The sequence below is a fragment of the Cetorhinus maximus genome, chromosome 6, assembly GCF_964194155.1.
Source record: "Cetorhinus maximus chromosome 6, sCetMax3.hap1.1, whole genome shotgun sequence".
Classification (NCBI taxonomy): Eukaryota; Metazoa; Chordata; class Chondrichthyes; order Lamniformes; family Cetorhinidae; genus Cetorhinus; species Cetorhinus maximus.
This window is the reverse complement of record NC_135884.1, coordinates 2882739-2896090: the sequence shown is the minus strand read 5'-3', so window position 1 is coordinate 2896090 and position 13352 is coordinate 2882739. Positions and strand designations below refer to the sequence as shown.

General features: G+C 46.9%; 1 protein-coding gene across 1 annotated transcript in view; it reads left to right on the top strand.

The window, feature by feature from the left end:
• Positions 1 to 3256: 3256 nt before the first annotated feature.
• LOC144681478 (zinc finger protein ZXDC) overlaps positions 3257 to 13352 on the top strand; it is a 32895-nt gene continuing 22799 nt past the window's right edge. Inside the window, exons 1-6 of the mRNA XM_078543097.1 lie at positions 3257 to 4620; positions 5685 to 5837; positions 6340 to 6418; positions 7051 to 7181; positions 8502 to 8672; positions 10035 to 10705. Of these exons, the coding sequence (XP_078399223.1) occupies positions 3282 to 4620; positions 5685 to 5837; positions 6340 to 6418; positions 7051 to 7181; positions 8502 to 8672; positions 10035 to 10705 (2544 nt within the window). The 5' untranslated portion in view covers positions 3257 to 3281. The remainder of the gene's footprint in view (positions 4621 to 5684; positions 5838 to 6339; positions 6419 to 7050; positions 7182 to 8501; positions 8673 to 10034; positions 10706 to 13352) is intronic.

Below are 13352 nucleotides of genomic sequence, written 5' to 3'. Positions count from 1 at the left end.
AAGAACCCACTTGGTCAAAACACACAAGTAAATACCTTCTTGGCGACACTCCCTTATAGATTTTTTCAGCTTTAAAAATCCAGGAATATTACCCAAGGCAAAACTGCTGTCACTTTAGTAATGGTGTACCACATGCTGTAACTTTTCTATGGTTCTATGACTTCTCAATCTCTTCCACTCTGCTGTGGAAATCCAGGAATATTCAGAGACAAGTCTGCTTTCTAAAGCAAAGACTATTTTTGGTTTCTGTATGGCTGTTTCCGATCTCTCAGCACAGAGCTGGTCCCAGGACATCTCCCCCATGCAGCCACCACAACTCAGCTCAACATCTTTCCTCAAATATCCCTTTCCCCCTTTCATCTTTGATTCCAACTGTCCTCAGCACCTCCTTGAACTCAAATTTTCCAAAATATAAAAATCTTTCATGTTTTCCTATTGCCTCCCTGTTCAGGTCAAATAAAATTTAATAACCTATCCCCACCTATCACCTAATGTAAATTTTCAAACCCCAGCCTATTTATTTGAAATCCAACTTCTCCAGAGCCTCTCATTACAAATGCATGCATCTAGCTCCTTTACCTTTCATTTCTCAGTTCCCACAGACAAGCTGTCTTTACTAACCTCCCCCCAGGTTAATTAATCATGGAAACACACACACCACAACCTTCTTTACAGAATAACACCATATTCCCAAAAATATATTTTTTAAAAGTCCATCTTCACAAAGGAGTAAAGCTTGTAAATGTTGGCATTCAGAGAACCGGGACGTGCTTGTACAAGGAGCACAAAAAATTAACAATGTTAACACCATTACGATCTGGTTAGGGACCATGAACATTTAAAGAGAAATTTGAATACTGCGTTTAACCAATAGAGCCACATCACAAGATTTCACTTTTTTTTAAACAAAGCAAATTTCATTGTATATAAAATTAAACAAAACAATCACTATTAACTTAACAATATGGTTTATAACTACCTATGTTATGCACTTGGGTTTACTTCTCATTTCCCTCAAGAATTCTCTTATAATACACAACAATCTTGAAGTTATTTACTTCCATAAGGACCACCATAAGTATGCCAGTCTTCTGGAGAATTCTCCTCGGCTCCATCTATTGTCAGAGTTAAAACTTGCATTTCCCATCTCTTGACTGTGGAGGCCTCAGTCCCTCGTTCTGGTTACTTTTCAATACGTCCGAGCTAATCTGCTTGTTGCTTTCTTTGCCACAAGACACTGAGGACCACTGCAGATTCTCTCACTAGTTTCAAAATAGGAAATCTTCAAGCTTCTGGTCCCTCACAAAATTCTAAATGACATTAAGCCTCATCCACATTCCACACATTCAATGGTGAAGTTAGTTTTTTTTCACTCTGCTTACAGCACAGGTCTATCTTACTGTCATTTACTTTGGCCATCTTCTTTTAGTGATCAGCAAACCACACGAGGTCCAAATTGCAACTAACTCTCTCAGCAAACACCCTGATAAATTGAAACCAGAAAATCTCTCTAATCTCCACCCATTTCCATGACAACATTGCCTGCTCTGGGGTTGTCCTCAAACCAACCTTTAGATTAATTATCCCTCATTTTTTTTTTGCTCTGATCAAGCTAATGTGTTTTATAGTCTTTCAGGGTTTACTAAATGTTCTAAAATTAACTTAGCTCTACCTCCCAAAACAAAAACACTTTTGTGGAATGCCCTTCTCGCAAGGTCTTTAGCTAAGTAAACCCACTCGCTGTTTTATAACTCTATCTCTTCTCTATTAAACAAGCGTGGGTCACCTTTTGAATTGCCATTTCTTGAGATGCTTTGGCAATCTTTAAAGCTCAGCATTTTAATGACCTTAACGTTACAACTTTAATCTTTCCAGACTAAAAATGACCATGAACGATGAACCATATATTTGCAACAGCATGCAGGTACAGCGAGCAATTAGGAAGGCAAATGGCATGTTGGTGGATGCTGAGAGGTTGTTTCCCCTGGCTGGGGAATCTAGAACACAGGGGCACCGTCTCAGGATAAGGGGCCGATCATTTAGGACTGAATTGAGGAGAAATCACTTCACTCAACGAGTTGTGAATCTTTTGAATTCTCTACTTCAGAAGATTGTGAATTTTATTTTTTATTCGTTCATGGGATGTGGGTGTCACTGGCTAGGCCAGCATTTATTGCCTTGTTCAGAGGGTAGTTAAGAGTCAACCACATTGCTGTGGGTCTGGAGTCACATGTAGGCCAGGCCAGGTGAGGATGGCAGATTTCCTTCTAACTAATCCCTCCGGCATTTCCCCACTATTCCCCAGAGCTGTGGGGGGAAAGTGTGTGAAGATAGGAAACAATCAGATAAAAAAAAACAAGTACAGGATTTGAATACAGAATATATTTGAAAATCACAAATGTTATATCGCAGAAGGAGGCCATTTGGCCCATTGTGTCTGCACCAGCTCTCCAAATGAGCGATTTCCTTAGTGCTATTCTCCCACCTTCTTCCCATAACCCTGTACGTTCTTCCATTTCGATTGAACCTGCCCCCACCGCACTCTCAGGCAGTGCATTCCAGACCTGAACCGCTTGCTGTGTGGAAACGCCTTTTCTCATCTCACTCTTGCTTACTTCTGCTGATTACTTTAAATCTGCTGCCTCTCATTCTCAATTCTCTCTCTCGAACGGGAACACTTTCTTCCTATTCGCTTTGTCCCACCCCTCATGGTTACGAAAGCCTCATCTCAGCTTTCTTATCTCCGAGGGAAGCGGTTCCAACTTCTTCAATCTAAGTTCATTAACTGGAGATACTCATCCCTGAAACCATTCTCGCGATTCTTTTACGCATCCTCTCCAAGGGCTTCACATCCTTCCTAAAATGTAGCAGCCAGAACAGAATGCAATATTCCAGCAAAGGCTGAACGAGTGTCTTACACAAATTCAACTTAATCTCCTTTTTCTTGTACTCCATGAATAAAACCAGAGGGTGTTGTCCTGCTTTATTAACCGCTCCTCTTAACATGTGCCGCCACCAAATATATATAAGAATTCACTTGAATATTAAAATGCAAAGTCATTCAGATCCTGTAAACCACTCCGGGCTTTTTCAATGCCTGGTTCCTGATCCGGAAAGGCTCTGATCCGCTCCTGGATTTACCAATGCCCGGTTACTGATCCGGATCCAGATGGGCTCTGATCCGCTCCGGGATTTATCACTGCCCGGTTACTAGTCCGGATCCGGATGGGCTCTGATCCGCTCCGGGATTTATCACTGCCCGGTTGCTGATCCGGATCCGGATGGGCTACAATCCGTTCCGGGATTTCTCCGCCGCCCCCGCGCTGGGAGCCGCGGGGAGACCGGGGATGGAGCAGCAGGGGCTGGGCCCGGGCCCGAGCCTGGGCCTCGAGTACCAGCAGCTGCCGCACACACAGCCACACGGAGCAGAGGAGGCGGGAGGCCGGGCCCTGGAGGCCGAGGCCCCGCCGCTTCCAGGCGAGGGCGGGCCGGGCGCCCAATATTCGCTGTTCCTGAACCAGGCGGCCGAGTGCCGGGCGGCGGGCGGAGAGGGCGCCGGGCGGGCCGAGCCCGAGATCTTCGTCGTCTTTAACCTGGCGGGAGAGGCGGAGCTGGAGCTGGGCCGGGAGGGCGAGGCCGGCCCGGGGATCCACCTGGGCCCGGGCCTGGAGGCCGAGCCGCGGCCTCGAGTGGCTCCGGCGGGCCGCCCGCCCGCCCACCACAGCCTGGAGGCGGAGGAGCCGCCGCCGCCGCCTCTCCCTCCCGAGGGCCCCGGGCTCCTCCTGGAGCCGCCCCCGGCCCCTCTCCTCAGCCCGGCCGAGAACCCGCCCGGCCTCCCCGGGGCCGGAGCCGGGGCCTCGGCCTCTCCTGGCGGCCTGTCCGGCACCATCACCATCAACAACCGCAACCTGGTGGTGCGGATCGAGAACGGCCTCCTGATCGTGGCGGGGCCGGGCCCGGGGGACGGGGAGGCCGCGGGGGGAGGCCCGGCCGGGGAGGAGCCCACCCAGGCCCAGGCCCAAATCCAGCCGCCGGCCGCGGCCTACACCGACCAGGCCACCCCGCGGCTCGAGCAGCCGCCGCCGGGCCTAGAGGAGGAGGAGGAGGGCGGCCTGGGGCTGGAGTGCGGGGCCGGGCCGGCGGTTGGCGCCTCGTACGGGGACCTGATCCTAACCGAGAGCGGGGATGTGCTGATGAAGCTGTCGGAGGGCCTGGGGCTGGGCCGCGGCAAGGCCCCGGGCTCGCTTTACCCCTGCCCCGAGCACGACTGCCGGGAGGCCTTCGACAAGAAGCACCGGCTGAAGGTGCACCTGCTGTCGCACAGCCCGCGGCCCTTCCGCTGCTCGGTGCCCGGCTGCGAGTGGGCCTTCACCACCTCCTACAAGCTCAAGCGCCACCTGCACTCCCACGGCAAGCTGCGGCCCTTCGGCTGCCAGGCCGAGCGCTGCGGCAAGCGCTTCACCACCGTCTACAACCTCAAGGCCCACATGAAGGCCCACGTCCAGGAGCTGGCCTTCGTCTGCGAGGTCTGCTCGCAGCCCTTCGCCACCGCCCTCAAGCTCAGCGGGCACCGCCGCAGCCACTTCGAGCCCCAGCGCCCCTTCAAGTGCGACGTCCCGGGTAAGCCGGAGCCACATTCCCGGGCGGGGAGTTGGTGGGGGGTTGGCGGGCGGGGGGAAACAACCACCACCAAACAGCGGCAGCCCAAAGGGACACACTGGGGGGTCGGCCGGAGATAGTGAGGGACGGTCAGCAAGCGACCTCCCGGAAGGCATTTGATAAAGTTCCCCATGAGAGACTTGTTAACTAAGCCTGTGGAATTGACCTGGTTGAACGGAAGGTGGAATGAGGGTGTGGGTGGGATGTGACTGTCGGTGTCTCGCAAGGGTCTGTGTCGGGTCTTCGCCTTCTTTGTTAGAATAATGGGATGGGAAAGCACGTGTTGATGTTTTGCTGATGACACAAAGGCTGCATTGTGCACAGCGTAGACAAAGCCATAAACCAGTTGTGTTGAGTGGCCTGCAACGGTGCACTAGAATCGTAAATCACAGAAAGGGACCAAAATCAAAAATACTGTAGATGCTGGAAATACTCAGCAGGTCAGGCAGCACCTGTACAGAGAGAAACAGTTAACGTTTCAGGTCAATGACCTTCCATCAGGACAAAAAGTCGTCAACCTTGGACATTGGACTCTGTTTCTCTCTTTGTAGGCGCTGCCTGACCTTTTGAGTGTTTTGCAACATATCAGTTTTTATGACATGAGGCCATTCAGCCTCGCTGTGAATGATGTTAAGAGAGCAGTAGGCCCACTCGATTGGCGGCTTTAGTTTACCAGACAGGCTAGTTTCTCAACAACAATGTGACCGTTGTTCCGTGGCACTGCAAGGGAACATGAATTTGACTCAGAGCTTGGTTAAAGTGATAGGTTTTAAGGAGGAGAGACACAAATATCATTACTGTGATTCAGACACGAGGCTACCCATGGATAGTGCTGTGGGAGTTCTCGTGCAGGTGCATGTCTGTAGGATTTTATTGCAGCTCTATGGGCAGTTTGACTGAGACATTCAAGTGGATGCTTTTTTTTTTGTTTGTTTTGTATTGTAAATGTGGACCAACATCTCGAGGTGGAAGATATGGCATGTGTGTTTTGTTTTAAAGTTGGCAAAACTCATTCTCTGTTGCAGGTTGCGAGAAGACGTTCATCACCATCAGTGCCCTCGGATCTCACAACCGTTCCCACTTCCGGGATCAGGAGCACTTCACCTGTTCTTTCCCAGGCTGTGACAAACGTTATGACAAAGCCTGCCGCTTGAAGATTCACCTGAGAAGCCACACGGGTACGGTGATAAGCGGAGCGGTCTCGTTCAGCCAAGACTTATTCACTAAAGCTCTTAAAGGGATCTCACTCTGGGTAACTGTTGATGACAGGACTGTACTGTTTAAAACTGGCTGTCATTGTGGAGTCGGTGTTCACTGTCAAAACAACTCTTGTTTTCAGTGACTGAAAGCGTTGGCACTCACCCCCCTTGTGTGGACACTGCCATCACATTAACAGTTTCCTTAAATTTGATTGGCCTTTTCCAGCTGCAGCCTGGTGTCAGTTATTGTTATTCTACTGTTTGTTGGCTCTGTACTGTAGTCACAGACAGATGCTAAATGCATACAATTCCTAAGTCTTATGGGCTTGGTGCGTTTAATGCTATGAGAATATTTTCTCAGTGTCGTATCATCATTGCTGGATGTTAAAATTTTAGCTTGGTTGGAATGCTGTAAAATATTTTAGCTCAACTGGAATAAATGTCACCGCAGATTTTTAAAAGGACAATCTTTCTTGTGCAGGTGAAAGACCCTTTATATGTGACTTCGATGGTTGTGGCTGGTCATTCACCTGCATGTCAAAATTACTACGACACAAAAGGTAAATTGAAAAGCCCAAAAATCAGTGTTAGTTTTCGTAGGGATTTAATTTACATCAGGCCGCATGTGCGAAGCTGAATTTTATTAATTGAAGTGTAATACAGCGTCGTCACTGTTGTAGCGTAAGAGACGCAGAGGCCCATTTGTACATAACCAGGGCCCAGAAACAGCAGTGTGATGATTTGTTTATTGCTGAAGACATCGGGAAATTGCCCTGCTTTTCAAAACAGTGCTGCCCACTGAGCTGTGGCTGACACATGATGGGGGCAGATGGCCCCCACTTGTATGCTTTAAACATCTCATTTCATTCCCAGGATCTCGAAATGCCTCAGTCTTCTCTTATAAGCTAAAACATTTTAAAATGTTATTCAGATCAACCATGATATAATGAATGGCGAACAGGTTTCTGAGCTGACTGGCCCCCTGCTTCTAAAACTAGCCTGGTGTTAGCTAGTCAATATCCTTATTTCCCATCTTCTCTTTTCCCCTTTACAGCCCTGGTGCATTCCTCGTGTGTGACCTTTAGTACTCCACCCAGGTCTCAGAATAAATTGCACCAAGTTTCCGGTGCAGTCCTTTCACAGCCTGAAGTTGCAATGCGATGAGCTCTAAAGTTTGGTTTTTTTTCTCTAGGACCCACGAAGATGATCGGAGGTTTGTCTGTCCTGTGGATGGCTGTGGAAAATCATTCACGAGGGCGGAGCACCTGAAAGGGCACAGCATCACTCACCTCGGCACGAGGCCGTTTGTTTGTCCTGTTGAAGGTGCGTCCTAGCTAGTCTGTGTGGGTACAGGAGCTGTACTTTGTCAAAGTTCCTTGAAATTAGAAGAGCGACTGAGTGCTCAGTGGACAGAAAGAAAAGCCCACGAGTCATGTGAGTGTAGATGCGTGACTTGAAGCAGGTGTATGATGGAATTCTCTCCACTTGCGTGGATGGGTAAAGCTGCTGAGGTAAGTATTGGCTAGGATATTGGGGAGAATTATCCTGCATGTGCTGTGGAATCTTTTATATCCGCCGGAGAGGTCAGACAAGGCCTTGATTTCACGTCTCATCCAAACAACAGCATCTCTAACAGTGCAGTGTTCCCTCAGTAAGTTATGGGCTTAAGTCTCTGGAGTGGGACTCTAACTCAATCTTCTGATTGGGGTGAGACTGTTCCCTCCTGAGTCACAGCTGTCTCCTAATGTTGGCCTATGTAGCAGTCAATGGACTTCAAAGTAATTGATTATATGTGAAATGGCACTTATGCTTGGTGCTACATAAACACAGATCGTTCTCTGCCATTCCCCCAATTTTATATCAGATTTTTGGGATTCAAGTCCCATTTTTATGTATCAATTGAATTGGGTCATACATTGTAGCACAACATATTGGTTGTACCGTCATGTTCCCATCTCTTCTCTGCCACCAAAGTACTTTAGAATTAATATTTACACAAAACAAATCACTTGAGTTGAATTACAAAAATGAGATAGAAGTTTTGGAGAAAAGATTTACAAAAATGGTGTCAGCACTGAGGGTTTTACCATGCAGGAAAAAAATGAACAGGCTGGGTCTCTTACTCTAGAAACGGGAAGGCTGAGGGGTGACCTGATTCGAGGTCTTTAAGACTATGAAAGGTTTGGTATAGTGGATCTACAAAAGATGTTTCCAGCTGTGGGTGGTGGGAGTGTAAACATAATCTGGTCACTAATAAATCCAATAGGGTATTCAGGAGAAACTTCTTTAACCCAGAGAGTGGGGAGAATATGTGACTCATTACCCCAGGGAGTGGTTGAGGTGACTAGTGTAGTAGCATTTAAGGGGAAGCTGGATATAAACACGAGGGAGAAAGGAATGAAAGGGTGAGATGAAGAGGGATTGGGGGACACTCATGGTGAGTATAAACATTGGCATAGACAAGTTGAGGAAAAGGCCTGTTTCTGTGCTGTACCTTCTATATTTTTTGTATTTATATAAGTGTACATTTTCTATCTGTATACATTCTGTATTTTTTATTTGTTCAGATGAAGGTATTGGAGGCCTGGGTCGTTTTTCTAGAATGAATTGTCTTTACATAATGCGAGTTTCCCATGTCCTCAGGTTGTGAAGCTCGATTCTCTGCGCGTAGCAGCTTGTACATCCACTCCAAGAAACACCTGGAAGATGCGGACAAGGTGAAAACACGCTGCCCTCTCTCCAACTGCAGCAAGCTCTTCAACTCTAAGCACAGCATCAAGACCCACATGATGAAGCAGCACAATATCAGCCCTGGTATGGTCACCTTGACTCGCTGGGCCTCTACTTCTAATTGTGGTAGTGTTTCCTGGCCTTGGCTACTGGGCAGTGCAGGATTCCAGGAACTGTACCCTCCCACTGGCCTGTTTCAATGGACACCCTAACAATGGGCTGTTGAAATGAGCTGATTTTAAAGAGGTTTGAGCCCCTGTCCCCCTCTATGTCAGCGATGTTTTCTGCCCTTGAGGAAAGATTCAGAAGCAATGTTCCTCCATGGTCGTTCTGAATGTTCACGCTGTGCACAGTTGTGGTTACACCTGTCAGTGTTGGCTAGAACATAACACCTGGAATTAGCTTCTGCTCTGTGTCGTTACATATGAGAATGTGAGAGGCCGTTGGGCCCGTTTAGTGTTCATTCTATTGATTTAGCCACCCAATCTATCCCTTTCTGGGGCTGAGTCTGAATCAGACCATTCACAACTTTGGTGTCATGTATGACCCCAAGATAAGCTTCTGACCCTATATACACTTCATTACCAAGACCACCTAAGTCCATCTCCAAAACATGGCCTGACTCTGCTTCTGTCTCAGTTCAGCTGCTGCTAAAACCCTCATCCGTGACCTTGTTACCTCTAGACTTGACTATTCCAACAATTATCTTGCTGGCCCCCCGTCTTCCACTGGCCTTAACCGCATTTTATTCAAAATTCTGCTGATATCTTAAGTCCAGTTCATCAGTCACCCCTGTGCTTGCTGACTTGCGTTGACTAGTCAGGCAATGTTCAGTTTTAAAATTCTCATTCTCTCTTCAAATCCCTCCTTTGTCTCGTCTCGCCTGCTAACCCTCTTCATTCTACTCCTTTAAATCTCTCAAAACTTGCTCTTTGACCAAGTTTTTGGCTACCTGTTTGAACTCTCCTGTGAAGCACTTTGGGATATTTTATTTTGTTGAACATAGTTATTGTCCGTGACATGTCACGATCTGGATTTAATTAATTTAATAGAGATGTTCAAAATTATAAAGGGTTTGTTCGAGCAAATAAAGAGAGACTATTTCCAGTAGCAGAAGGGTCAGTAACCAAAGGATACAAGCCTAAGGCAATTAGGAAGAGAACCAGGGTGGGATACAGAATATTTTTTATTCAGAGAGATCTAGAATTCACTGCCTGGACAGACGGTGGGAGCAGATTCAGTAGAAACTTTTAAAAGGGAGTTCGATAAATACTTGAAAGGAGACAGTTGCAGGGCTCTGGGGAAAGATCAGGAGAGTGGGACAAATTGGGTAACTTTACCAAAGATGGGCTGAAATAGCCTCCTTTCATACTGTTTCTGCAATTTTAAATAGAATTGGTAGTGTCTACTCTGAACTGATAGATTTGCCAAACGTCTCTGTTTCAGATTTGTTCTCCCAGTTGGAGATGACGGGCTCCTTGACCCCAAGCAGTGAGCTGACCAGTCCAAGCCAAGGCGACCTCAGCAACGTGGACATTGCATCGCTCTTCACCACTGTCCCTGTCAATCCAGTCAACATCTCACCGGACATATCGCTCGTGAGCTCTGGAATCCTGACAATTGACGCTGCCTCTGTGGGATCCACTCTTGGAGGGGCGGTTTCTGTTAGCAGCAACGCCATGGCGCAAGCCTCAGACCCTCTTATAGTAGCCACCACGGACATGTCACACACCATAGACAGCACTCTGGGCCTCACTGCTGGCGTCTTGCAGCAAAATAGCTTGAATTTAGAAGGTGTGCAGCCGGTCAGTACGGAGGCGCTGGGGTCCCTGAGCTCCCTGTCAATGCGGTCTGCGGGGACCTGTCAGGAGCTGCAGGGACTGTCATCCAGTGGAGCCCTGACCCCTTCCTGCAGCCTGGGGGGAAGCCACGTCCCAGAACTGTTGACTCCAACTAAAGTGGAACGGCACGTGCTGAGTGTGTCCGATATGATGAGCCAGCAGGAGACGGGCAAGGTGGTCACTCAGTTTGTCTTCTCCAGTTTAAACCCTCCGACTGGCAACTTCAGCGCACAGAAAGAACTAGAGTTAAACATGGTGCCCTGCTGCCCCTTTCTGGTAGGTATTGATTGTGTTGCAGACTTCCAATCACTTAGACAGTTATGCTGATGGGGTGAGATTGAGTAAGGGTGGGAAGATGCTTGTGAAGAGTATCAGCACCAGCATAGACTAATCAAGCTGAATGGCCTGTTTCTGTGCTGCAAAGTTCTGTGTAATTCAGGTTTAATTGAAATTGAAGGTTTAAGAGTTCAGTGGATGAATAAGTCAGAGACTACGAATCCTGTGGCAAGTAACTTACCAGTTGACTAACCCCAAAGCCTGTCCACCATCTACAAGTTGCAAGTCAGGAGTGTGATGGACTGCCCCTCACTTGCCTGGATGAATGCAGATCCAACAACACTCAAGAAGCTTGAACCAACAGGACAAAGTGGCCCACTTGATTGGTACACTACCAACAAACAGGCCCTCCCTCCACCATTGACGCACAGTGGCAGCAGTGTGTGCCATCCAGAAGATGCACTGCAGGAACTCACCAAGGCTCCTTTGACAACACCTTCCAAACCCATGACCACTTCCCTCTAGAAGGACAAAGGCAGCAGATACATGGGAACATCACCACCTACAAATTCCCCTCCAAGCCACTCACCATCCTGACTTGGAAATATATCGCTGTTCCTTCACTGTCACTGGGTCAAAATTCTGGAGTTCCCTTCCTGACAGCACTGTGGGTGTACCTACACCACAGGAACTGCAGCGGTCAAGAAGGCAGCTCACCTCCACCTCAAGGGCAATTAGGGATAGGCTATAAATGCTGGCCTATCAGCGACGCCCACATACCATGAACGAATATATATACTACATACGTACCAACATACGAATTAGGAGCAGGAGTAGGCCACTTGGCCCCTTAAACCTGCTCCGCCATTCAATAAGACCATGGCTGATCTAATGTAACCTCAACTCTAATTCCTGCCTACCCCCAATAATCTTTTACCCCCTTGTTTATCAAGAATCTATTTACCTCTGCCTTAAAAATATTCACAGACACTGATTCCACTGCTGTTTGAGGAAGAGAGTTCCAAAGACTCTCAGCGACCTGAAAGAAAAAAATTCTCCTCATCTCTGTCTTAAATGGGTGACCCCTTATTTTTAAACTAGTTCTAGATTCTCCCTCAAGAAGAAACATCCTTTCCACATCCACACTGTCAAGACCCCTCAGGATCTTATGTTTCAAGCAAATTGCCTCTTAGTCTTCTAAACGCCAGAGGATACAAGTCTAGCCTGTCCAACCTTTCCTCGTAAGACAACCCGCACATTTCAGATATCAGTACACCTTCTCTGAACTGCTTCCAACGCAATTACTTCCTTAAATAAGGAGACCAATACTGTACATGGTATTCCAGATGTGGTCTCACCAATGCCCGTATAACTGAAGCATAATCTCCCTACTTTTGTATTCAATTCCCTTTGCAATAAATTATAATATTCTATTAGTTTTCCTAATTACTTGCTGTACCCTCATACTAACCTTTTGCAATCCATGCACTAGGACACCCAGATCCCTCTGCATCTCAGAGCTCTGCAATCTCTCACCATTTAGATAATAGCTGCTTTTTTATTCTTCCTGCCAAAATGGACAATTTCACATCTTCTCACATTTTACTCCATTTGCCAGATCTTTGCCCATTCACTTAACCTGTTATCTATATCCCTCTGTAGTCTACTTATGTCCTCTTCACAACTTACTTTCCTACCTATATTTGTATCATCAGCAAATTTAGCAACCATACCTTGGTCCCTTCATCCAAGTTATTTATATAAATTGCAAAAAGTTGAGGCCCCAGCACTGATCCCTGTGGCACACCACTCATCACATCCTGCCAACCAGAAAAAGACCCATTTATGCGAACTAGCTCCTGTTAGCCAGCCAATCTTCTACCCATGCCAATATGTTACCCCGTACACCATGAGCTTTTATTTCCTGCAATAACCTTTGATGTGGCACCTTATCAAATGCCTTCTGGAAATCTAATACAGTACATCCACCGGTTCCCCTTTATCCACAGCACATGTGACTCCTTCAAAGAACTGCAACAAATTGGTTAAACATGATTTCCCTTTTACAAAATCATGTTGACTCTGCTTGAATACCTTGAATTTATCTAAGTGCCCTGCTATAATATCTTTAATAATAGCTTCTAACATTTTCCCTATGACAGATGTTAAGCGAACTGGCCTGTAGTTTCCTGCTCCCTGTGTCCACCCCCCCCTTTTTTTTTGAATTAAGGAGTTATATTTGCTATTTTCCAATTTAATGGAACCTTCCCCGAATCTAGGGGATTTTGGAAAATTAAAACCAACGCATCAACTATCTCTAGCCACTTTTAAGACCCTAGGATGAAGTCCATCAGGACCTGGGTACTTGTCAGCCCGCAGCTCCAACAAGTTCCTCCCTCTCTTCCATTTCCTGATTTACAGCTATTTCTGGGATGTTACTTGTTTCCTCTATGGTGAAGACCAATGAAAAATACCTGTTCAACTCGCCTGCCATCTCCTTATTTTCCATTATTAACTCCCCAGACTCATTTTCTATAGGACCAATGCTCACTTTTACTTTTTTTAAATATCTATAGAAACTCTTACTATTCGCCATTATATTTCTAGCTAGCTTTCTCCCATGCTGTAATTTTTCCTTTCTCTGGGG